The sequence below is a fragment of the Tyto alba genome, unplaced genomic scaffold, assembly GCF_018691265.1.
Source record: "Tyto alba isolate M040663 unplaced genomic scaffold, T.alba_DEE_v4.0 Super-Scaffold_46, whole genome shotgun sequence".
Taxonomy (NCBI): Eukaryota; Metazoa; Chordata; class Aves; order Strigiformes; family Tytonidae; genus Tyto; species Tyto alba.
The window spans coordinates 4,404,904-4,429,512 of NW_024881322.1; the positions used below are offsets into that span (position 1 = coordinate 4,404,904).

The following is a 24,609-nucleotide window of genomic DNA, read 5'->3' on the forward strand; positions in this document are numbered from 1 at the left end:
AGCAGCATATGCTGAGCGGTAACTGCGTTTCCAACCTGCCCCTCTGCTCTGCGCGCTCCCACCCGGGAAAAGCCGCGCCGTCCCACTTCCCGTGGAAGCGATCCAAGATTCATCCCGGTGCACGTTTCTCCCGGGGGGGCGGCCGGGAGGCTCACGAGGGAAATACATCGCCCTGAATTCCGCAGGGGGGACCGAGGCCTCCGGCCCTCCCCGTTTCGGCCCCAGGGGCTGATGCTGCGTTACCCCCTCCCACCCCGGGGGCAGCGCGCTCACACCCCACACCCCCCCCCAACCACACGGACGGGAGGTCTACACCTCGCTTTACGTCACACCCAGCGTGACGTCTTCCCCGCCGCTACGACGTCACAGCGCCCACGTGGCGGCGGAAGTAGAGCCGCGGGGGTGGGGTGTCTAGGGGGTGGGGTGTCTGGGGGGGGCGTGGCGCGCAGGGGGCGGCCAATGGCGGGCGGCCCCGCTCGGAGGCCCCGCCCCCTCGGCCGCCGGCGGGCGGGGGGCGTTAAAGCGGCAGCGCGGCGGGGCCGGGGCGGGCTGCGGGGCGATGGAGGCGGGTGGCACCGGCGCCGGGCGGGGGGACGGCGGCTGCTTCTTGTACTACGCATACGGCAGCAACCTGCTGCGGGAGCGGCTGCTGCTGAGCAACCCCTCGGCGGAGCTGCGCGCCGTGGCGCGGCTGCAGGTGCGTGGGTGGGGAGGGAGGGATGCCGCGGGTGGGAGGGCCTGTGGAACCGCGCTCGTTCTGGTGGGATTATGAAGCGTCGGGCCGGTGGCGCCCGGCGCTGGCGTTAGTCCCGCGTCTGCGCGTGTGTGGTTTATCTTACCGGGCTTAACCAAGCCGGTAAGGCTGCCCCGCCAAGGGCACCCCACGCGTGGAGGGTGACAAAGCGAGGAGCCTGAAGCAGCAGGCGCGGTTGGGTTAACGGGGGACGTTTCTGGCAGTTTTGAAAAAGGTTGCAAATTCCGCTCTGCCCCGCTGGTTAGGAGGGAGAAGCCCCCCCCCCTCCCCGCAGCGCTGTGCTGGGTGGGCTGTGAGCTTCCCCCCAGTGCTGCCTGACCCCTTCCTGCCCCCGCCTGGGGTCATTAAACGTTAGTATATCGGCTTTAATGTGGACTTGGCACCACGAGCTGGTGGTCGTTAGGCGGCTGAGGTATTGATCTGCACAGCTGGAAGGGCCCTTGGAGGAGCAGAGCATCGACTGATGCCCCTTAAGGGTGGCTTGAGGGTTCCCTTGGGGCAACTGGCAGGGAATGATCGGCGCTAGAGCGGGTGAAGAAGTCCCAAAAACTTGTCATGAGCAAACTCCCTACAGTCAGGTACTTGGTGGCTCTTGGGACCCTCAGTTTGGCAGCCGAGGCCTGCGCCCTGCGAAGTGTGAGGCGCTTGCAGGTACCGCTGAGGAGCTGAACGTGCCCAGAGCCCCGCACCTCGCGGGGTCGGACCTTGGAGGCTGAGGAGGAAAGCAGCAGTATTGTACGCGCTTCTCTTTGAATAAAAGAAAGCCCTCCGCTTCAGCTCACCTTCTGGGTTTCAGGTCTATTTTCAGGTCGCACACCAAGCACCTCTTGCCCCGCTGCAGGCTCAGGAGCTGCCAGCGAGGCCTTTGGCCGGCTGCTCTGCTCCCTTGCCTCAAGCTGGAAAATCACTGATGCTTGGGAGTGAGGAAGGGCACAAAGGTTAGAGCTGATTTCTGTTACTTGCTCAATGGTAGTACCAGTTGGCTCAAAAAAAAAAAAAAAAAAAATAGCCTGTAAACAGAGTACTTTGGATGCTAAACTAGAACATTAAATTCACTTCCCTCTGTTTTTATTTATTTAAAGCTGTTAATCTTCAGCTAAAAGCTGTAAGAAATGGGATATGTAACAAGCACAGAAAGGATATTACACTAGTACTTAGAAGAAGGGTCAAAGACCAAGCTCTTGACCCAAGAAAGTATCTAGTGTGTTTGTTCCCTCTTCCCTGCAGTGCCTGCTGCAGTTGCCTGTGTGGTGTAACATAGGGTTTCCTGCTCACCAGGCTGCTGATTATCACTTTGACACACAAAAAAATTCAATCAGTGTTCTGATTGGTGCTGTTGTTCTGTGTGTAAGGCTCCAGCTGCTCAACTTTTGCAGCCTTTTACTCGTATCTGTTAGGACACGCTACAGGAAGGTAATGTGTCTCAAAGTGAATATTAATATGTACATGCATATATTTCAAATCAAAAACACAGCTTAAATAGGGTGATCATAAGGAATAAGCAAGGCTGTGGGCTTATATTTTTTGTTGTTGTTTTTAATCCTTTTTGCCTTGACAGATTTTGTTGTTCTAGTTAAGCAGGTAGTCTTCGTTAAAGGTGGGTTTTGTTTTTTCTTCTCTGCTGCTAGGGAAGGATCCACAAATTGACTAACGAGTAGGAGAGGAAACAGTGTTTGGAGTCAGATGGGAAATTACACTGGCAAAATGGAAGAACCTGTTATTCTCTTTTGCCTATATAGTAATATTTGATATTAGTTGTAATCAAGATACTTGATTTCTAAAAGAATGTTTCAACTTGCAAAAACCTGAATAAGCTCACTCAAGGAAGCATATGCCTTGACTTAAAAATACCCAAGAACGTTCCAGTTGAGTGATGAGAAGGCTCAAAACACTTGAAGATACACAGATGGTATTTTATAATTTGGCAGTTCTATTAGTGCGTGAGAACAAGACCCAAAGCTCACCATCTTGTACACTTTTTTTTATTCTTACTATTTTCCTGGACCTTGTATGGTAGCATTTAAGTCTTACAACAGCACCAACAGCTGCAAAGGAATAGGCACCAGGTAGGCATGTCTTCTGAGGAATGAGAAGGCAGTAGTCAGCTCCCTCCTTCATGGCACACTTCAGCTGAGGGCCCTCCAGATTGTCTAACGGGAAGCAATCCTGTCGCTGCCAACTTGGACAAAAGTCAAGCTGACATTTCTTCAGCACTAATGTGTTTTCTGCAGAATTAGGTATGTGTGCCACTCTTGAAAAAGGGCTACCTCCACTTTCTTCTCACTGCTAGAAGTTGTTAGCTAATGTTTAGGTCAGACTGCTAAGAGGTTTGGATGTTCATCTAGGTCTCTGCAGACCAAGGCTTATATCAGTACTGGTCTCTGCCAGACCTCTCTTCCCTTTGTCCCAAGGCTGCCATTTCTCATGGGGAGGTGGAAAAGGCTGACTCAGCCTCTTGTGAGATGGGAGCTGGATCAGATCCTGCCTGTCCATTCCTTCTTCTGTGGCTCCAGCTGACTACTTGTAAACTCTCCTTTAGCTGTCCATTTCATGTCAAGAATAGCCAACAGCCCTTATATTAAGTGGAAATTGATTCTCTGCATTGCTTTCATTTGCAGGATTTTAAGCTCGAGTTTGGCCATCATCAAGGCAGGACAAGTTCTGTCTGGCATGGAGGTACAGCTACCATTGTTCAGAGCCCTGGAGACGAAGTGTGGGGAATAGTGTGGAAAATGAACGCTAGCAATTTAAGTTCACTGGATAAGTAGGTGACTTAACTTTTGCCATCTTCTACTATTTTAGAGAGCAATTGAAAAGTAGTAATTACTTTTTGGTAAAGAGCTGTGTGGAAGCTTGGGTGTTGGAATCAAGAAGGTGCTTTGGATTTTAATATGTGAATTTCACTTCACAGTACGTGTATTGACTTGTAACACGTTTGTGATTAAAATGGCTTTGTTTTCAAGCTAAAGCTACTTAGAGGTATTTTAATAAGGTGTGGACCTTGATTTGGAGCTGATATATTGGTCAGGCTCCTTTTTTTTTTTTTTTTTTTTTTTTTTTGTTTAATCCCTGTCCTCATAATGTCCTGTCTCTTAAATTACTCTCAGCTCTGTATTTGTCCTATGACACTCTTCCCATTGCTTTAGGAAGAGTTTCCTTTGAGACTGACATCAATTTCTTTCTCTCTACATGTGTAGACTCCAATTGTAGTGTAAAAGGAAGGGCTGGGGACAACACTTTGCAGAAGAGATGATGATCTTTAATACAGGCAAAGGGACCTTTTGAGGAGGTACATGTCTTCTCTTCTAAGGATTCAAACTTTTGTGAACTTGAGGTAGATCTAAGCAGGGAGCGGGGGTAGTTTTGTTTCTCCCTTTGAATGGGAGAGGCTGCCTGTGCAATTACAATGCATGTCAGAGAATCTTCTGCCTGTGTCTGATAATTAAGACAAGTTTAAGGCAACCTGAGCGAGTAGTTCCCAGGCTGAAGTATGGAGGACCACCTGGGTAAACAAATTAAGGAGTAGCATAACTTCGTGCAGGGTCTAAGGCAGGACTTAGAACTTAATCTCTAAAATTTTGGCTGGTATTGTGTGTTGATTGCAGCTTTCGGTGTGTGCCTGCACAACACGGTGCTCCTGGTACACAAGGATCATTTGTTCAGAGCAGTTCATCACTCAGTTAATTCCAGTAGAAATCTGGGTTAGTGAGGCTAAGGGAGCAGGGCATATTAAACCCAGTGAAAGCATTACATTAATACAGTTCTGCCTCTGGTATTGTTGTAGTTTTGGTTATGGCTGCACTGTGCTGTGTAGACGTGTCCTTATAACCTTGGTCATGAAACCTGAAGTTCCAACTTGTTTTTCATTGCCTACCGTGAACCTGAAATACAACAGAAACTGTTGCCCACGTTCTGTTAGCACATCATGGGAATGGGCACTGCCAGCATTCTCAAGTCCTGGTTGGGAGTGTTAGTCCCAAGCAGGAGGGCATCTAGCTGGTATGTTTCTGGTTGGGGGCTTCACGTGTCCCTGCTTTATTATCTCCTCAGTTCCCCCTCTGTTGCTTACATTAGCACTTACCTCCTGGTTGCCTTTCTGCTGGCCTTTACTGAAATCTATTTACCATGCTTTCCTAAAGGATAAACTTCAGAATTGTAAAGATGCTGTCTGGCAGCATCTGCTTTGATAGTAACACTGTGCATTTTGTATTTTAACGTCTAGAAGTTTTGTTTACATACCATAGAATTTCAGATCCCTGGCATTTGTTTGACAGGGGATAAACTTTAATGTTACCTAAGATGCTAGGGTCCTGAATGCTGTACCATCACCAAAAACTGCAGGATGGACACTAGCATTAAAGATTGATTTTTCCCAGCTGCCTCATTGATGCCATGAAGGTGAACTGGAAATGGAAGGAAACAGGAGACGTCCTTGGCTTTTGTGATGATAGTCGATAATGTTCTTTTAAGGTTTGCTCCTAACCTACTCAAAGGAGCTTGCATGTGTTCCTGCAGAATACTTTGGGATCCTTTGACTGTGCACAAGCAGATATAAGTTCTCAAACAAGTTATTTTCTGGAATTTCCATCTATTAAAAAAAAAAAATATACATATATATTCACTATTTGCCCCTCCCCTTTTCTCCCCCTCCCGATAAAGAAGTTTATGCTTTGTTATCCAGAAGCAGAGGAGGGAATGTGTCATTGATGCTGCATGCCATTAGTTGAAATACATGTAAAACAACATAATATATAGAAAACAAATATGGGAGGGGAATCTTTTGCTTAAATGGCTGAACTTTTTGGCTTCAAATGCATTTTGGTGCCATCTCATGGTCAGATTTTGTTTTTTTGTGCTCTGTACTTCACGAATCTATAAATTACAGACTAAATCATGACTTTTCCTTGTGTAGTGTAGCAATAGATGTTACTTAACTGTAACATTTTTTTCTTGTTCTCACATGCCCATGTAACTTATTTTGCAGTCTACTGGCCTTGAATCTGCAGTTAGTTTCCAGTCTCTACTTAACCTAGTTACTCATATAACATGGCCTGTGTTACATCTGTTTGTTCTGGGTTTGAGTGAGGGGTGGGGTTTTTAGTAGCAGGAGAGGGGTAGTAAGTCTTTGAAAGAAAGACGAGTTGTCAAAATGATATTTTGACGAGCAGCATTAAAATCCATGCTATCACTCATATCTGAAGTTAATTGTGCTATAAAGTCCGTCTTGTATTGCTTAAGCTTCTTGTTTACTTCTTACTATGTCCTCACACCTTTATTGTTGTCTAAATGCTAATGATTAAAGATAACAAATAGCCTTGGTTTTGAGTTTTGTTTTGTTTTCCTAAAACGGCATGATTTTGCTAATTAAAAAAAAATAACAAAATGGGTTTTGTCCTGATCTAGCTCATTGTTGCTGTACACTTTTTGTACAAATTAAAGGGTGTCTTGGATTATTCATTGGATTGTGCATTGCAAGAGTTGTGCAAGTTTCCCCTTATTCAAATGTAACACAATGGGCAAGATAACTTTGCAATTGTTTCCTTATCTGAGCAAAAGGTAATGAATGATATGTGCCTGGTTCATTAATTCTGATAATCTCAGTTGTGTTCCCCTTGTAGATTACTACACTTGCACAGTAATTAATTCACAAGGAATATTCTCTATCTCACTTTGCAAGTTAACCACTAGTTGTGTTTCTTGCAGAGCTGAAACGGTAAAAGCGAATGCTGCTGCTCCTTTAAAAACTTACATTTGGATATGAAACAAGTTTGCACAGAAAGTACTGGAATATGTTTTGCTTTATTTGTTTTTCTTTTAAGTCTGTTGATAGTGTCCTGCCTTGAATTCCGTTATAATACATGCACAGTTTGTTTGAAAGATGGATGAGTTCTTTGGTGTGAAAGGAGTGTATGTCCTTTACAGGCAAGAGGGAGTAGAAGGTGGTATTTATGTCCCAGTGGAAGTTAATGTCCACACTCAAGCAGGAAAGGTACTGACCTGTCGAAGCTACCAGATGAAGGACTATGTCTGTGGTCCCCCTTCTCCTCAGTATAAAAAGGTAGGTATTCCATCACTGTAATTTTGGAGAGAACGAACAGAAATATATAATGCAGTACTTCTGTCCTATTCTAAGCACTTTACAGTGGATGAAAGGCATGAGTAGCTAATGTAAAGAGATAACTCAGTTCATGTGCAATGTAATAGAGCAGTGATGCTTGCAGAAGATTGCTAGCTCTTAAAGGCCTACTAAATCAGTTTTATTTTTTGGCTTAGAGGCTTCATGTAAGGCACAACTATTTAATTTGTGAATTAGTTATGACACCAGGATTTTTGAAAGATGTTGTTTACATATGTGCAGTGACTCTCCATTTGACAAATTAACATACTCCACTAGAAGTACAGAGGGAAGCTTCTTTGGGGAGAATACAGCTCCTGCCTTGTCTCAAGGACACAGATTATCCCTATTGTCTTATAAAGTATCTTACTGTTATTTAATACAGGAGTCCATGTGCCTTCTTTTACCAGATGCATCATCAGTGTATCACAGGACTTCCAGCAACATTGCAGAGCACTGCAGGGTTCCCACTTGATGGCTGGTGAGACAGAAGTGTTTCAACACTGTTCTGCAACACACTGACTCTATGGAGACACATGATCCAGTTATGCAGCAGGCCTGACCTGCTTAGCTTGTGAGATCTGATGCGGGCCTAGCCTTGGGTGGCATGACTGCATGTCTGGAATTGTGCAGCTATTAGCAATTGCAGGTAGACATCCCTGTAACATGTTGACTACTTCTACCAAAAGCAAAGAAACAGGGCTTGAGCTTTTTAAATCCCAAGTGTGCTGCCTTCTCTTAACTGAGGAACTATGAATCAGCTTTCTGGAGCATAGCTAAAGCCAGCTGCTGCAGGGCTTCTGAAGGGAAAGCTTGCTTAGAAAGCCGGCTCTGCTACTTCTACAGACCTCCTCCCTGCCAGCCTGCTTCCTGCCAAGGCAGATCTTTAGGGCTTTTCAGGGAGTTAATACATAGTCTGCTGCTGTGTGGAAGCTCTCACTAGTAGTATGCTGTTAGAACAGACTTCCAATACTGGTAACTTTAGCTAAACATTCCCTCCTGTTGTCAGGGTCAGTTGTTAGTCCTCTTCTTCCCCCCTGCCCCCAGCTTTTTCTTTTTTCTTTTAAGTTAACCAGGCAGGAAGGCTAAAAATTTTGTACGGGTGACTGCATCACACAATGATCTACATCTATCTACTGTTGTGTACTTTTTGTAACAAAGTTCATCCTTTCCAGACAGCTCATCCTTGAATTTCCTAGCAGTTGAATGCATTAAAGGATATTTACAGTAGTGTCAGCTTTTAAAATCTGCATATTTATCTATTAATTTCTATATGGGAGCTTGCTGGTGTCCCTTTCAAGCCTTGGCTCCCACAGCCTCCTCTTTTCCTCTCAGTGTCACTTCTTTTCTCTTGCACCAATACTTACTTTGTATGTAGAAGGAAAACTGTGGTAACAATCTCTAAGGAATCTGTGAGTTTTCACTAAGCTAAGTATCTGTTTCTGTTACTCCTATAACCTGTCTAGGTACTCACTGTTGTACTTTGAACAGCTTAGTTTTAAAAATAACTAATAATATATGCTGCTTCTCACTTAGATGTGATACTGAAGCTGGCTAAAAGCATAAAAGGTAGTTCTCATCCTTGCTGGAAGAAATAAGGGAATAACTGAATAACAGCTTAATTGTATGGTCTTGTGCACGTTAGTAACACTTCATAATCTTCGGGCTATGCCGTGGTAGTTACAAGCCTTTTCAGAGTAATTTTGTTGACACTATTAAGGTCTTCCGTGGTCTTTCAGAAGCCGTTGGCTCTCTCTAGGTACAAATAGCATTATTTGAGATTAATTATCTTGTTACCTCAAGTGATTCTTCCTGTATGAGTAAATGTTTGGAGGGGTCTGTCCTTCCTAACACTATTACTGAAGTTGTGGGGTTTTTTTCTTTCCCTTTTGTTCATAGGTTATCTGCATGGGTGCAAAACAGAATGGCTTGCCAGCTGACTATCAGAAGAAATTAGAAGCTATTGAAACGAATAACTCTGCAGGGCCGGTGCCAATCATGGAAGAGATTGAAGCTGCTATTAAAGCAAAGAACATAAATTCTGCATAGAATACCTCTTCACTTGCTTGCCCATTTACCTTGATTTAGATACCTCTCTTCAGTGTACTGATCAGCAGTTTCTTTATTTATCAAAAAAAGATGAGTTTGCTGTGTACCTACAGTAAGTCATAATGTGCAGTCTGAAGACACTCTGACATTGGTAACTTCTTCACTTTGTATGTATAGCTTGGGAATATGATGAAGTTTATGCAGATTTAGAAATTATCTTTCTGTAATTGTCATGCAGTGCTGCATGCAAACTTGTGCTTCGTGTCCTGTTTACTGACTTTTAAAAAGACCATCTTGATGAGTATTGGTATCTGTTGCCTTCTGATGAATAAGGGCTGCAGGATCAGGCCCTTTGTCCATAGATGTTGTATAGACAATTACTAAGAATCTCAAATATTTGTTATATGCAGAGTAAACTCAAAGCTCTAAACCAAGGCTAAACTTTTTCCTCTGCTTCTTCGCTCAATGGTTTAAAGTCCAACTTACCTGAAGCTATGGAGTTCCTGTTTATATAGTTAACAAAGAAAGAAATATTTTTTTAACTATTTCAATGTTTTTAAGTGTTGGTCCAAAAGGCAACCCAGGCCTGAAGACAACATTCAGCAAAGGATCTCATTCAGAGCATAATGGCTGCCTCCTTTCTATGTCTAGTAATCGTCATAGGTGAACTGGTTAGGTATAACCAACAGATTTTAAAGAATTCATTTTGATTAGCTAGTGCCAAGGTTTTTTTAAATTACCTTTTTGACTGGCTTGTTGCTTATCTAGGCCTTGGTTTCATGTCCCATGAAATCAAGTAAGTCTCCTGTGAGTCCTAGTGCATTTTTTTCATGGTTTTGTTTGTCTGTTAAACCCCAGATGAACAGAATTGGCCTCTTGCCGCCACCCCACCCATCCCCCCCAGCTTTGATAATCTGCAAAACTGGAAGCTTTGGTAAGGTTTAGAGTACTTATCTTCATGGTACGTGGCAACCCCTGTAGATAGTTTGGGGGTGACAAGGAAAAATTGACAACCTGGAAGATGTCAGACTACTGACCTTAGGCTTATTTTATGTGCAGTGGTTTGGGGTTTTTTTCTCTTGATGTACAGAGGGGTGTAAGAGACAATTGCTGTCACTGTGTGACTGTTTAGATAAACAAATGACAAAGTAACAGACTTAGTGTCTTCTCTGCATAACTTTGTCCTGTAAACTTTTACCAGGGATGTATAGGTGCTGTCCAGATGTCATATGCCCATTTCCAGAGTTGGGCACAGTGACTACAGTAAAACATGGTACTTTTCTGTATTAGCACTGTCTAGTCTGAAACTGAGTAAATAAAACTGTGATTACCCAACCTCTCCCCTGTCTGTTCAATGAATGCTTCGAGAATATGTTTTACTTATGTAAGTGAAAGTGGGAGTGTAACTGGAACTTCCACTGGCTTGTTGTGGGTTTTTTAATGGATGGGATTTCGGCACAGGGGGCAAAACCACGCATGAACACATCAGCACCGCTTCATTTGCTTCCCCCTGACCATGTTTCTTTCGGCTTTTAAATGGGTATTTTACTCTTGCCAGAAGAAAACCTAAAACACCCTGACAGCCTCCTGGGAGGGGAACGGATCGGAGGTGTTTGATGCCTCCTGTTGAGGAAAAGGGTGGGAGCTCCTGAGTGCCGGGGGAAGCCCCCTCCACGCGGCGCGACCCCCGGCACCCCTCTCGGGGGAGGAGGCCCTCCGCCACGCCGGCGTGGGGAGGGCCGGGCGCCGTTCGTGAAGGAGAAGAGTCCCTCGGCCATGCCTGCGTGGGGAGGAGCCGCCTCCCGCCGCGGAAGAGAGCCCGCGAGTGGGGCGGAAGCTCCCACCCGGCGGGCCGGGAGTGGGGCGAAGCACCCGTGGGTCGGCCGCCGTCCCTTCGCCGCCGCGGTGAGCGCAGGGGAAGGGCCAGGGGCGGAGGGTCGCGGGGCCGCGGTCGGGGGGGGGGGAGGACACGGCCGCCATGTCGTGAGGGGTGGGCGGTGCGGAGGGCCGGGGGGCGCGGGAAGAAGGCGGGCGTTGGGCAGCAGCTCCGCGGCGGGCGGCTGGGAGAGGGCTGGAGGGTGTAAATCAAAGTTTCTGCTCGTTGTAAACCAAAGTTTCTCCGTCACCGCGTGAGAGGCTGCGAATGGGGGGGGGGGGGGAGGGCTGCGCCCCGGCGTGGCTCCCGCCGGCGCTTGCCCCTTGGTGAGCTTCTCGCGCTCCGGAATTGAAAATTTTGGGTCTTTTCGCGTTTCTTAAGCAGGGGGTCCTTCCTCCTCCCGCCTCCGGGGAGCCAGGCGGTGTTGGGCTGAGAGGGAGGAGCGGGGCCGGGCGCCGGCAGCGCCTCGGCGAGGGGAAACGGCGCCTTCGTGCAAAAATCCAGCAGCAGCGCTGGGAGGAATAGGTCCTGTTACCGGTGCGGGCCGGTGATGTCGCTTTCCTGAAGGCCGGGGGTGGCGAGGCCCTGGAGGGCGGAGGAGGTGGGCGGGAGCGCGTACCTGCCGTGGGGCCCGCCTCGCTTTTCCCGTGAGCGATGGATAAAAGAGGGGGGAAAAAAAAAAAACAAAAACAAAAAACCCAAAAAACAGTCGTTTCGGCCTTGACGCTTTTGCTCACTTAACGCGAAAGAAGCTGAAGGGGAGGCGGGAGGGTGGGCTTCCTCCACGCCGGTTTCTCTGCCGGCACCAGCAGTTAACTGGTCCTTAGGCAGCCCCCCCCCCCCCCCCCCCCCGGGGACCCCGATTTGCTGGATCGGTGGATGGGCAGGTGGAGTGGCTGCAGCTAATTAGGTTTGCTGTTAATGACCGGAGCAAAGCTTGGGAGATAGCCCGAGGAGAGCTGTGAAGATGCGATTCCATCAATGGGAAACTTTAATTGTAGAATTCGCTGCAGGCTGAATGTGAAAATATGTAAGTAATGATAGGAAAGCAGTTCCATTTTTTTAGATATAACAGTAAATTGTTCCTCCATCTCTTAAAAAAAAAAATCCCCAAGATTTCTCTGATTAAAGAAAATGTCTTTGTTTTTTAGCAGTGGTTCCTTCTAATTTATTGAACTTTTCCCACCAGAAAGGAGTTATCAGGAAGCCACATGTAAAATATTTTTGACAGGAGCTTGTTAATTCATCCAAACGCTGTATATAAAGTTCTGTTTCTTTAAAAGTAATTTGCTAGGAAATGTAGCAGCAAAACCTGTGAGGGATATGAATATTGCTATAAAGGCCTGTGCCTTTTAAACAAAAACTGTCAGTTTACCAGGTGGAGACAGAAATAATTTCTGTGTTCTTTTATATCTGTTGCTCGTCAAACAACTAGAGATGGCTACAAAAGCTTATGGTACAGTCAAAGAGGAGAGGGGAGGGGGGAAAAAAATCACTGAAAGATGCTGATTTCAGTGACCCCGGAGCAATGCAAGAATCACATGAGTTGTAATGGATTTACACTACTGTGATGTTAACAGGGCATTTATTGACATACATAGCATTGATAATGATAGTTGCACAGAGATTGTAAACCAGGGAATGAGCGTTTTAACTTGTATATACAGAATATCAATTTAGATCAGTACAGGGACTCTCTATAGTACCATTTATGCTATAAAAATAAAAGGCTATTTTTTAGTATCTCTGGGAGATACATTGCATCTCTTCTCATCAAAACATGCAGACTTTTTGTATATGTGCCCATCTACTTCCAATCTCTACACGTTTTTGACTATTGAACAATGTAAAACAGTTGAAGTTCTTTTAAAAGTGAAAGCTGCTGTGTGGAAATAGATTCTTACTCATTTGATATAGTCAAAGACTGGCTGCAGTGACACACATGAAACAAGATGTGGAAAATCAGTCTCTTTTCTGTCTCTCCTGGTGATAGCAAAAAGTTGAGTTTAGACTGGCCTGACTGACATTATGTCACCATCATTAATGAAAAAGCATGTCAAAATCTCCAGCTCTCCTCTTGCTGTAAATGACTCTGCAGTGGGGTGGCTGGCACGATAAGTGCTTTTCTCAGGAAACAAATCTGACTTGAGACACAAAGGGCACAGATTTTCATGTGAAATGGAGCACTATTTTCATACAGCCGCCCCCTGAAGATCCTCAGCGCCTTTATCTACAGCATTTACATTTGGTAAGACCTTATGATAAACCAGTATATTTTTCACTGCCAGAGGACTTGCAGCACTGGAAGCTGAACAGGCATAGCAGTTTCATTAGAAGAAAAGCAAGATCTTAGTGAAAAGAGGGTGTGAGAAGGGCGGGGACAGGAAAGATACTAATGTATCTATGCTTGCACAATGCTGAGAATAGAGGGAAGTCAGAAGAACCACTAAATAAAAGTGCCAGTGCCTTCATGCAGAGGCCATAAGCACCACTGCAGTTTATTGACACAGATTATACAAAACCTTGCTGTAAACACTGATACTTTTACCGTACCTCTTACTATGACAAATTTCATTTCCCTTTTTCATTTCCCTCCTTATCACTGGACTGATCCCCATCTTGCTTCCTCTTTGTTATTCTCAGTTATGCAGGCTTATGATATGCACCTCTGACCAGACTTGCTGTTGCTTCTCAGATCCCTTCAGTCCCTGTTGACACTTCATTTGGCCAAGGCCTGTCTTCTCTCTCTTCTTTGCCTTTAGGACTGATGGGTGAGTATTCTGTTCTCAGTTTCTTTTTAATTCCTGGTAGTCTGTATTCGGTCTTCTTCACTTGACTGAAGCTGCTGTACCTCAAAATGGCTAACTGAATTTATTCTCCTGACACCATTGGCAGCTTCTAGAATAAATCACTATTTTTATTTTTCCTCTCAGGAACAAGAAGCCAATTCTGTTCTGACATAGGAAGCTTTTCCCCATAAGCATCTCCCTCATCTCCCCATGCTGTAGACTCCTGCTCCGCCCGGTATCTCATCTCTCTCTATTCCTATTTAGGTGTTCTACTGTTTCAGCCACTGCATCAAACTTGAAAAATCCTTTCCTTTTTCCCCAGATACATACCTTTCTGTGTATAAACCTCAATGCTAATGTTCATTTCTCTAAATAGATGTGTTCACAAACTGTTGCTGTTAGAACAGGTGATCTCTCTTTATTGTAGCTTAGTGATGTTTTACAAAGGATTGTTCAGTGTCTCAAGGTGGCTTTCAGGAAAATGATTTTATTCATTAGCCCTTTCAGAAATGGAACAGTTCCAGAAATGAGGGAGTAGTTTTCAACAGTGGATGGTTTTAGACCTTGGTCAATGCACTGAGGTGCCTCACATTAATGCATGTCTCAGTCTTTTCTACAGCATCCCTAAGACTGATGCCACATCAGCCACAAGAATTGCCCTGGAATTGAATCCAGCATCTGGAGTGCCCAAGATAAGGCAAAGAACATGATATGCACTCAAGCAAGGAAGTGCTTTCAACGCATATTTATAAGCTGCATAAGCATTTACCTTTAAGTGTACCAGATGTGTAACCTAGCACTGGAAAACTAACAGATCCTTTAACAAGAGACTTAGTACTTTGTAACCTTGAGATCCCTCGCTGAAAAGACTCATGTTAAAGCACTGTGGAAGCTGGGACTCTTTCCAGAAAGAGGGGTGTTTGATCCACATAAATGGGAGACCTCACAATGTCAACACATTGACCTCGTGTTTAAAAAATAACCTAACAAACGAACATAAAACCTGCCTTAGGAAAACAGAATCGTCTGTCAGAATCTTACGGGCACTGCGTTTCTCTAAGAGAACAAGCACGTTTCTCATGCTGATCAGGACTTTTAGGTGCTGTTTCACCTAGAACTACTACAGCAAAAAAAATGTGTTTACTTTAGTATGAGTAGGACCTGAAGTTTCTTCAAAATAGCTGATACTCTTTGCTATGAACATGCACATACCTGCCTTGCTCTTAACTACATGTGGCAGGAAGTCTTTCTGTTCCTGCACTGTTTAAGGTGTTCAGCCGCTTGTCTGATGTGGCATTTTCTTAGTCTATGGATGGTGGAAATTCCCATTATTTTCTTATTAAGAGAGACTGATGAAAATTACTGTTTTCTCCAGTACTAGGTGGTGTGGGTTTTGCCTTAAAGTTATTATTGCCACTGAAAATATCACTGAGTACATCATCATGCACAGAATTCATATTGCCAGCTCTGACTTCCCTGCTCGGCATTTTTGCTCTTTCTCCTTTTCTCCCCTGATGCTTAGCCTCACTTTATATTCTTTTTTGATCGCTCTCTTGTTTCTCCACTTTCTTGCATATCACCCTGTGTGAGAGGGAATGTGCTGTCACCTGCAGCATGCACACCCCTTCCAGTAACAGCCAGGTTCTGTACTGACGTGGATTTTGTCAGATGCAGGGCGGGCATCCTTGAGACCTTCTGATCTTCCCATGTTTTCCATGTTCTTGTCCTTTTGCTGTATTTCTCTTTTCTTTCCTTATCCTCTTTGTAGATGGATCTGAAAGAGTGAATAAAATACTTCTATTTGTTTTGTAGACATGACAGCACTTTGGTTCATTATTATGGTTTCCTGGGTGTTTCTCTTGGTTCTTCTCACAAAGTAGGAAAAAAGAAAATATATTAGGACAACGTGGTCCTAGAATAACCAAAGCAAGCAGGGAATGTTTGGTAGATGCAGTATTTTGAAAGAAAAAGATTAGTATTTCTATTGAATGTGTTTTAAGGTGACTCTATCTCTTTAACTAAAAGCTTACAAAAGCTTTAGAATCAATGATGTTTTCAACATTGTTTGGTCTTCATGATAGAGTTCATTTATGGAATGAGCTTTCTTCAACAAAGAGATGTGCCAGTGTGGCTTCTAGGAAGCTGAGTGACTCAGAAATCAGCCACTTCATCTGGTGGGTCATGTGAATGGTGTAATGAAAGGTTGATTTGTCTGAGTAGATGCAGTCACTTACTCATGTGGTAAGAAAGTCGGATCACTTGGTTACATTCCCTTTGGTTGAAAGAGTTTTGCAGTTTTGGAGCTGGCTGTGATCCAAAGCAGTTTGTGCTGGGGATTTGCCTGGTTCTGGCCTTGGGAGGGCTCAACTCTTAATGCAGTTATCCACATCTGTGCAGGTCAGCAACTGTAAGTTAGAACCTGCTGGTCTCCTGAAATCAGAGGAGCTAAGCTGGTTTGCCCTGGGGTTTTAAGTGTAGATAGGTAGTGTCACTAAAATGAAGTAGTATAAACTGTGTCTTTCTCCAGCGTCAAGTGGGAGAAGCTGTACTGATGCAGACTGCAGCTTCTGGTATGGAAAACCCGTAGAAATGAGTTTGTTCCAGTAGCAGGTCACCTAGAAGAATCTGTGAGCTGGCAGGGCTCAGTTATAGCTTGTCAGAGGAGTGCTGGGGAAGCATTTGGAAAGTCTGCCGGCACTGTAAACATCTTGGGAAATTGTGAGAATTTTGTAGCAGCAGAGTGGCACCTTTACATAGCTGTTGAAGAAGGGCTTTGTGTTTTGTTTTTATTAATATGACTGTAATCAGAATTTAAGAGCATTTTTCCATATATCCCTTGACCCACTGAAGCAACAGTGCATTTTACCTGTGACTGGACGGTGTCAGTAATTCATGTTGATCATTAAAATTCTCATTGTGTCGAGGTGAGTCAGATGTGATCTTGCAAAAAAATCTGCTTTTTGCATGGAAAATCATATGTGCAAATTTCATACCTAAATAGTACGTAAGTGAACCTATAGTTGAATTGTAATTACAATATAACTTCATGCCTACTATATGGTATATTAACTGCAATTCAGAAAAAAAATTTTAGTAATACAATAGAGAGCAGTCAGATCCCGATTCCTACTGCTTTATGCCTTGTTAAAAAAAAAAAAAAAAAAAAAAAGGGAATAAAAGGGCATCTAAAAAGAGCTCTCCAGAGCTGGTATAGAGAACGAGGGCATACACAGCATATGTATTTGTAGACAAGGAGAAAGCAGTGATGCTAAAGAGTACAGTTTCTACACAACATCTCCACAGCAGTGAGAGGGTTTCCTGAGCCCATAGCTGTCTGAGTTAATGATCTCTTTGTGTCTCTAGGTGTACCTGCAGGGGCTGAGGTGAGGCATTCAAGCCTAAGTGTTTGCACAGGCTTTAAATTGATATCTTCATTACAAGCTGTACTGTGTGCAGTCTTTTCCCTTTATGAATATGGAGGTGGGTTGGATGCCTAATCCAGTAATGAATATGAATTGTGGTGCCATCTTCCAGGCCTAGTTCATCTTGTGGGGAAAGAGCGTGAATTCAGTTATTCTGTCCAATTCCAGCTCAAAGTGAGGTCCAGATTTTTTTGTGTGAATCACTGGAGATGGGATCTTGTATATTTATGGTCACTTATTTCAGTCCTTTCTGTAACATTGTTACAGTTTTTCAGAATCTGAAAAACTGTATTTTTAACTTTTATGGTTACTCACCCAAATTCAGTAAGATTAATCAAATTAAACCAATGCAGTGATGTTTTCCCTGTTTTACACACTGTCTGAACCAATAGCTTTAAGAGGTGTGAAGCACTCTGTGCACCTAGGTGGTATATTAGCTCTGAAATCTACAGCAGCATTTTCACTGTTAGCATTATTTTACTCTCGGCTTTCTTAACAGGAACATCTGATCAGTGGTTTTCCCACAGTCTCACTGCTGCCTCTCAAGCCTGGTGCCCTGTAGCTAAACACTTTTTCCTAGTTTAGCTAAAATTGTCTCAGAGTTCACAAGGCCTCGCTTACAGGGACAGTTATCATATTGGCAACACTTTATAAAGGGTCTTCTGTAGTAACAAAGAAAAAGCAAAGTGAATTGCTACTGTAAATTATTTTTTCCTACAAAATTAATTGCCATAAAATATAACTTTATTCTGTTTATTTCCTTGTCCAGATATGTTTGGACAGATGCCCTGCTTTGTCTACTGAAACAATAAAAGCTAATAAAAAATACTTAATTATGCACTAAGAACAGGCAGCTAATAAAGCAGATGCCATTGTTGTTTGAGGCATGCTACGGTAAAGTACTGGTATAGAAGAGAGACAGCCTGCTGGAGATGTTTTATTTTTCCAAAACCTGAACAAATAAATGGAGGTACCTGAGGAAGAAACTTTTTAATAAAGTTGGCCATGGTGTGATGCAGAGGTTGGAAGTATTCTTTGATGGCTAATTGAAAGATGGATCTGCATAGGATAAGGTTTAAACTGAGGTTCTCTACAATTACTTTTTACAGGCTCAGTAGCGTGAAGGACAGATTGCCCATTTCCCTGAAGTTAACTCCAAGCTGACTTCTCACTGCAAATGGACAGTTTCTCAAAGATGAGGCTAGGTGGAGCAGCTCCATGCTATCTCAACTATGGAAGGCCAACTTTGTGCTAACTTGGGGACTTCTGTGGAAAAACCTCCAGGAGCAAGTCTTCCATCCTTCATTGCTTTGCTGAAGGTATACCGAGAACTTCTGGTCAGTAGAATCCGAAACACGCAGTGTTTGATTGACAACTTGATTAAGAATGATTACTTCTCCACTGAAGATGCAGAGATTGTTGCCCAGTTTCCAACTCAAGCAGATAAGGTATTCTTTTTATTTCACTAGCCACTGTAAGCTTTTTGTTACTTTCAATTTACCACCGAGTTTTATGGGCTTTTCTGGCAATTTTACGTCTAGTGTCTTTCTAATTTTAGTTATTTTAGAGTTTCCTCACCCTGTTCCTTCTGGACAAGTATTTCCAGCACATCTCTTTCCAGCATGTCTGGCACTTCTTGTAATGCCCGTTGGCAGTTGTAGGAACCAGCAGGGTGATAATTGCTGCTCTGTTACCACAGCTGCAGCTTTGTCCTCTGATAAGCAGGTGACCACAGTGGCTGTTAGAGTGCAGCTTGCTACATGTGAGCCTTCGTTATTGTGCAGAGTATTGCAAGGAAAATCTACTTCAGGATGCTGTGGGACAGATAATCCTGCTTTAGAGGAGGAGAGACAGAAATTAAATATTTTAAAAGTTAATGATTGTGAGTTGTCCATATGCACACCTTCCCTCCTCTTTAAAAACCTATGTACATTGCAAATGTTTGTATGGAAAGTTGATATATCCTGGGACTTTTGGGGTTTTGATTTATCTTTGGACATCGTTAGCAAAAATTATTTCCTAGATAGGAGAAGATTATCACATGTACACAGTTGCTTTTTGCATCATGACTTAAGACAAACTCCACATTTGTTTCCCTGACCAACGAGTCATGCAGCTTCAGAATAGTGTCACAGTTAGAGACAGGCAAACCATACAAAATTCAGACTTCACTAACAGTGCAGATTTTCATAAAATAATCATTCTTGCTGGCAAGTTGAAATGGTAACACAGTGCTTACTCTGTGTATAGGGTCAAAGCTGAATAAATGCACACTGTATGATCATCCCCATTTCTCATTGTTCAGCATAATACACATGACTCTTGTAATAAAGCTGAGGGGGAGGCCATGCCTCTGGAGTCCAGGCAGAGACAGAGAGCAGGCCACAGCAGTGTAAGTGAAATGGACTCTGTAAGACCTTCTCTGGAAGGCACAAAACTGCTTTTTAGAGCATACAAATTGCCAAAAAATACCATGGTTTTGCTGTGCTGTATGTACCTAACCGTGATATAAGCTCACAAGGGACCACAGTCTCCTAAAACTGAATTCCTCATTCATTTCTAGCAAGAGGATCCAGACATTCAAAATGGACCCCCAGATAATTGATCGGTCTCGCAGAGGATTTTGTTCTAGGGTTGCCCTGTACTGGTTGCACAGAGATCAGACTCTGCCTTGCCTTCAGAGGTAGCTCTTAGTCTTGAACTGCTCCAGCCACTGCCTGGTAGCCGTTAGTTTTAGTAACAGTTGCAGAGCCCATTGTACAGAGAGAGCCTGCAGAATTCCGTTCCTGTGTGAAAAGGGAGAGTTGTAGGTTTATGGATCTGCATTAAGAATCCAGTGAGAGAGTCTGCCTACCCTGCTCTCTGGATCTGGCTGGATCCTAGAGTAAATCTAAATGTGACTGGAGTATTTACAATCCCGAGGGCGAATTTATGGCACTGAGAAACCACCCCTTTTTTATTTTAACTAGCATGGGATTTAAAATACACGATCTGGCTGGGCTGAGAAAGTCCTTTGGGTTCTCTCTTGAGGAGCAGTATTTATCCATTTTGTTTCTGGTTAGCATATGATTTAGCTACAAGTTCAGACCTTAACTTGCAAAGCCAACTCTCTTGCAACATCCAAATACAAACAGCAAGTGAGTTTGTGATGTTTCAGACTCAGAGGCCGATTCTGAATTCAAGTTTTTGAAGCACCAGTTTTGGTTTTAGTCCCCTGTTCCAGTCCAAAAAGGATCCTAAAGCAGTCTACAAGTATAATTGTGGTAAAATGCTATGTATCAGTGCTCTTTCATGTGGTATTTCTTCAGGTTCGCAAAATGCTAGACTTGGTTCAAAGCAAGGGAGAAGAAGTTTCAGAATATTTCATCCGTGTCCTGCAGAAAGTCACTGATGCTTACTATGAACTTCAACCTTGGCTGGATGAAATAGGTTATGAGCCTTCAGACAATATTTGTAGTAAACCTGTGGTAAATACAGATCCAGGTAAGGCCATGCATCTATATCCCTTCCCTTAGAACCACTCTGCTATGTACGAAGCTCTAACCAGCTGATGTGAGAATAGGAAAGTCTAGTCAGGCACAGCCAGGAAAAATAATTGTGCTTATGCTGTGCTTGCTAGTAGTGGTAGCCAAGTAATTAAAAGGCACACTGTGTAACAAAACAGTCGTGTTGATATATTACATCCCATTTTGCTAAAGTCAAGCTCTTTCTGCGTTTGTTTGTGGAGATGTAGCATAATGGCATAACCATCTTGTGCCAGCTGTAGTATTTTCAAGGCCTCTACTACAATTTCTTAGCAACACTCTGATGTTTTGGCAATGGAATTGCCAGTATTTCATTATGAGGACAGTCAAGCAATGAGGCAGGTTGCCCAGAGAGGCTGTGCAGCCTCCATACTTGGGGGTTTTCAAGATCCAACTAGTAACCTCATCTGCTCTCATAAATGACCCTGTTCTGAGCAGGAGGTAGGAGTAGAGACCTTCTGAAGTCCCTCCCAACCTGAATTATTCCGTGATCCTAGACAATGAGTTATACCAAAAGCCAAAAGTATTGCAGAAATAAAAGTTTTCCTCTTGAGAGGTTTTTACATACTATAGAAATAGAAGAATTACTTTGCCCCCATCTGAAGTGAAGTTTTTGTTGCTATAAAAACAAGCCAATGTTGCACAATAACTGAGACTCTCTTTTTTGTCATCTGGAAAAGAATCTTTCGAGGTGCCTGGCACCTGGTTTTTACAACACTTGCCTTCTATTTACAGTAATAAAAATTAGCAAACAAATTAGGAAAGAATAACCACTTACCTGATAGAAATCGCAGGTAGATTATAAATGTAGTGAAAGGGCAGATGCCAAAACTAATCAGTGACCAATAACCCCAACAAGCCTTTGCAGAGAGTAAAACAGCCTTTAACAAAGGGTCAGGGTCTTGGCTTCGAGTCTCAGCTGAAAGATAGCAGCCCCTTAAACCAATGCAGCATCAGTATTGGCTTTCAGGAAATGGTGGCACACATGTCACCTTTCATTAGCACCTGAATTTCCCAAGAGGGTGATGATGGCAGCACAAATAGAAGTAATCTGCCAAAGAACCAATTTTACGTTAGAATTACTTATTACCCCCTCTCAGTTCCCAAAGAGGTGGGTCATTGTGTACATAGGCTTTTAATAATAGTCGTTTTAATAATAGTCCACTGTCTTTTTAGTTAGCAGGTATTGCCAGAAACTCAGACATGAACTGGGACGGGACTCCAAGTTTGTTATGTCATATGCTCAGAGGGAAGAGATGCTGCTTGAAGAAATCTACTCTAACAGTACTATGCAGCTGGTCAGTTTTACCAATGAGAGTCTAGGCGAAGTATGTCAATTAGAAGCCCTTTTTGATGATGCAGTTGGGCTAATTAATGAAGATGGAGAAACTATTTATGTCTTTGGTGATGCAGGAATTGGAAAATCCATCTTGTTGCAAAAGATACAAAGCCTTTGGGCCAGAAAAGAACTGGACGTAGGAGCCAAATTCTTCTTCCGTTTCCGATGTAGGATGTTTAGTTGCTTTAAGGAAGATGAAGCCATATGTTTGAAAGACCTACTCTTCAAATATAATTGCTACCCAGACCAGGACCCCACAGAGGTGTTCCATTACATCTTGCAATTCCCTCATACAGTTCTGTTCACATTTGATGGCTTTGATGAGATCTATTCCAACTTTGATCTCAGTAGTGTGCCCGAGATGTGTTCACCCAATGAACCCATCCACCCCCTGGTGCTGCTGGTAAGTCTTCTCAGAGGAAAGCTTCTTAAGGGATCCAAGAAAATTCTTACAGCGAGGACAGGAACTGAGATCCAAAGAAACATCATTAGAAAGAAAGTGTTGCTCCGTGGTTTCTCCAGCAGTAACCTGAAGGAATACACTGCTATGTTTTTCAAAGATGAGGGGCAACGAACACTGGTTTTGAACCAGTTGGAAGCTAACCCCAATCTCTGCAGTTTGTGTTCGGTGCCTTTATTTTGTTGGATTATCTTTAAATGCTATGAACACTTCCATTCCATGTTTGACAGTCATGAGCTTCCAAACTGTTCTGTTACATTGACAGATGTATTTTTGCTCATGATTGAAGTCCATCTGAACCGATCTCTGAAAACAAGTTTGCTGAAGAACAACACCAGGAGCCAAGCAGAGATGTTCAAATCAAGAAAGGAAACTCTTCTAGCTTTGGGTAAAATGGCATACAAAGGGATGGAGAACTCTTTCTTTATCTTTGAGCAGGACGAAGTCTCATCAGTGAACATCTCTGAAGGAGATTTGCAATTGGGCTTTCTCAGGACAGTTAAAAGTTACAGTGGCTGTGACAGTCAGACCACTTATGAGTTCTTGCACTTAACCCTTCAGTCTTTTTTCACAGCTTTGTTCCTGGTTATTGAAGAGAAAGTGGGTGCCAAGGAGTTACTTCAGTTTTTCAATGAATGTTCTTCCACTGAGACTGCCCAGACTACTTGCTTTCATATTCCTTGGTTGAGGAAACAGCTAGCACGGGAGGATCCTTTCCGAAATAATGAACACTTCCATTTTACCAACATGTTTCTTTGTGGCCTGCTTTCTAGATCGAAGCAGAAGCTCTTCAGGCATTTAGTGTTGCCTGCAGTCATTAAGAGGAAGAGAAAGACGCTCATCACATACCTTGGGGAGAGCATGAAATCCCACTTGAAAGGCATCACTCGTTCCAGGCTTCCAAACTACAATCAGGTCCAGGTCCAGCCCAATTTTGTTTGGATGCTGAGGTGCCTTTATGAGACTCAGAGTGAGAAGGTGGGGAAGCTGGCTGCCAAACGCATGCGTGCCAATTACATCAAGCTCACATACTGCAATGCCTGCTCAGCTGACTGCAGCGCTATTTCCTTTGTTATGCATCACTTTCAAAAGCGCCTGGCTCTAGATTTGGACAACAACAACATCAATGACTATGGAGTAAAACAGCTGCTACCTTGTTTCAGCAAGCTGGCAGTGATCAGGTAGGAGTCTATGCAAGCAGGTCCTTGCTTATCCTTGGTTTATTCCACAAACTGCTGGGCTGGAGGAATTGACCTTGAAAGTGGGGAAAGATGAGGATTCTTACTGCTGCTGGAAATTAAAGTTTCAGATCTTCTGCAATCTTTGTTCAGCCAGTCACAGGACCAGGGACAAGCTGTGAATTTGGAAACCCAAATGAAAAGGGTGATAAGAAGTCCTTAGAAGCCAGGACTGTTTAAACCTGTAGGTTTAGTTAGCTCCCTCTCAAATTGCTTTGTCTCAAAAGAGGATTTTTATGGAAGAAAGTGCTTACAGGAAAAGAAAGGAAAGAAGTGCTTCCTCTGTTATCTGAAGATTGCCTGAGCCTATCTCTGCCTTTTGTCATGTGGGATAAGAGAGGATCTACTACTCACAAAAACCCTTGATCAGAAGCTCTGAATTTCTTGCTTTTACATCCTGCTGAGATGTCTGGCTTTCACAGAACAAAAGCTAACATGTAGTACTCCATGAAGGGACTAAGTTGAAGTCTTTAGATGTGGTGTTTCCCTGAGGTGATGTGGAGGGAGGATATGGCTTGGAATGATCAGGGAGAACTAACCCCACCTCTAACATCACAGGCCAGGTTGTTCTACCTCCAGTCCCTTGAGGTTGTGTCATGTAGGTATACCTTATTTGTCCAAACATTTAAGTGCAGAAAACCAGGAACTTCAGATATATACTTTTTAAAATCTTCTTCAGCCTTATGAGAATCTTTTTTTATAAATGGATTTATTCCTCGGGGTTGGCTATGCTCTGGCATGTTTTCCTCTAGGACTAAATCAAAGCAAGTGACACTTGTTTTTTTCCAGTTAGTTGCAAATCATTTGACCTCCCAAGAGAAAGCAGTACAGAAACTTGCGGGGGAAATGCATAAGTATGTAAGACAAAATAAATAAGAAAAGGACAGACTTTCATTTTCTGTCCCTATCATATGATCATGTCATACACAGTACAATCTCAACACCAACCCCAGCACCAAACCAGTCTGTTAAGTTGCTTTTTTTGTCTTTATGGCTTTTCTGATGTTAGGACTTTCATTTCTAATGACCAATTTTTACAGGTC

The 24,609-nt window shown here is 43.4% G+C and overlaps 2 protein-coding genes across 9 annotated transcripts in view; both read left to right on the forward strand.

Moving 5' to 3' along the window:
- Positions 1 to 534: 534 nt before the first annotated feature.
- On the forward strand, positions 535 to 10,253 carry GGCT (gamma-glutamylcyclotransferase). Its single transcript, XM_042806535.1, has 4 exons — positions 535 to 697; positions 3,373 to 3,518; positions 6,677 to 6,812; positions 8,769 to 10,253. Exons 1-4 carry the CDS (start codon positions 560 to 562, stop codon positions 8,916 to 8,918), a joined length of 570 nt encoding a protein of 189 aa, XP_042662469.1. The 5' UTR covers positions 535 to 559; the 3' UTR covers positions 8,919 to 10,253.
- A 316-nt stretch (positions 10,254 to 10,569) lies between these two features.
- Positions 10,570 to 24,609, forward strand: part of NOD1 (nucleotide binding oligomerization domain containing 1) — a 29,478-nt gene continuing 15,438 nt past the window's right edge. For 3 of the 8 annotated variants that reach the window (XR_006166838.1, XM_042806449.1, XM_042806446.1), the window contains exons 1-5: positions 10,573 to 10,823; positions 13,438 to 13,565; positions 18,115 to 18,453; positions 20,314 to 20,488; positions 21,706 to 23,509. Coding sequence is in view for 6 of the 8 variants with exons in the window: in XM_042806449.1 (XP_042662383.1) it covers positions 18,238 to 18,453; positions 20,314 to 20,488; positions 21,706 to 23,509 (2,195 nt within the window). In the remaining 2 variants the exon portion in view is untranslated. Of the gene's footprint in view, positions 10,824 to 11,029; positions 11,825 to 13,437; positions 13,566 to 18,114; positions 18,454 to 20,313; positions 20,489 to 21,705; positions 23,510 to 24,609 lie in introns of those variants that run through there. The other 5 variants (XR_006166839.1, XM_042806448.1, XM_042806450.1 and 2 more) reach the window with 5 other exon arrangements.

Bases quoted from the DNA above. Each gene is read 5' to 3' on its own strand.
- GGCT (XM_042806535.1), top strand. From the start codon at position 560: ATGGAGGCGGGTGGCACCGGCGCCGGGCGGGGGGACGGCGGCTGCTTC. The intron at 3,519-6,676 runs GTAGGTGACTTA...TGTCCTTTACAG, and splicing joins AATTTAAGTTCACTGGATAA to GCAAGAGGGAGTAGAAGGTG. The intron at 6,813-8,768 runs GTAGGTATTCCA...TTTTGTTCATAG, and splicing joins CTTCTCCTCAGTATAAAAAG to GTTATCTGCATGGGTGCAAA.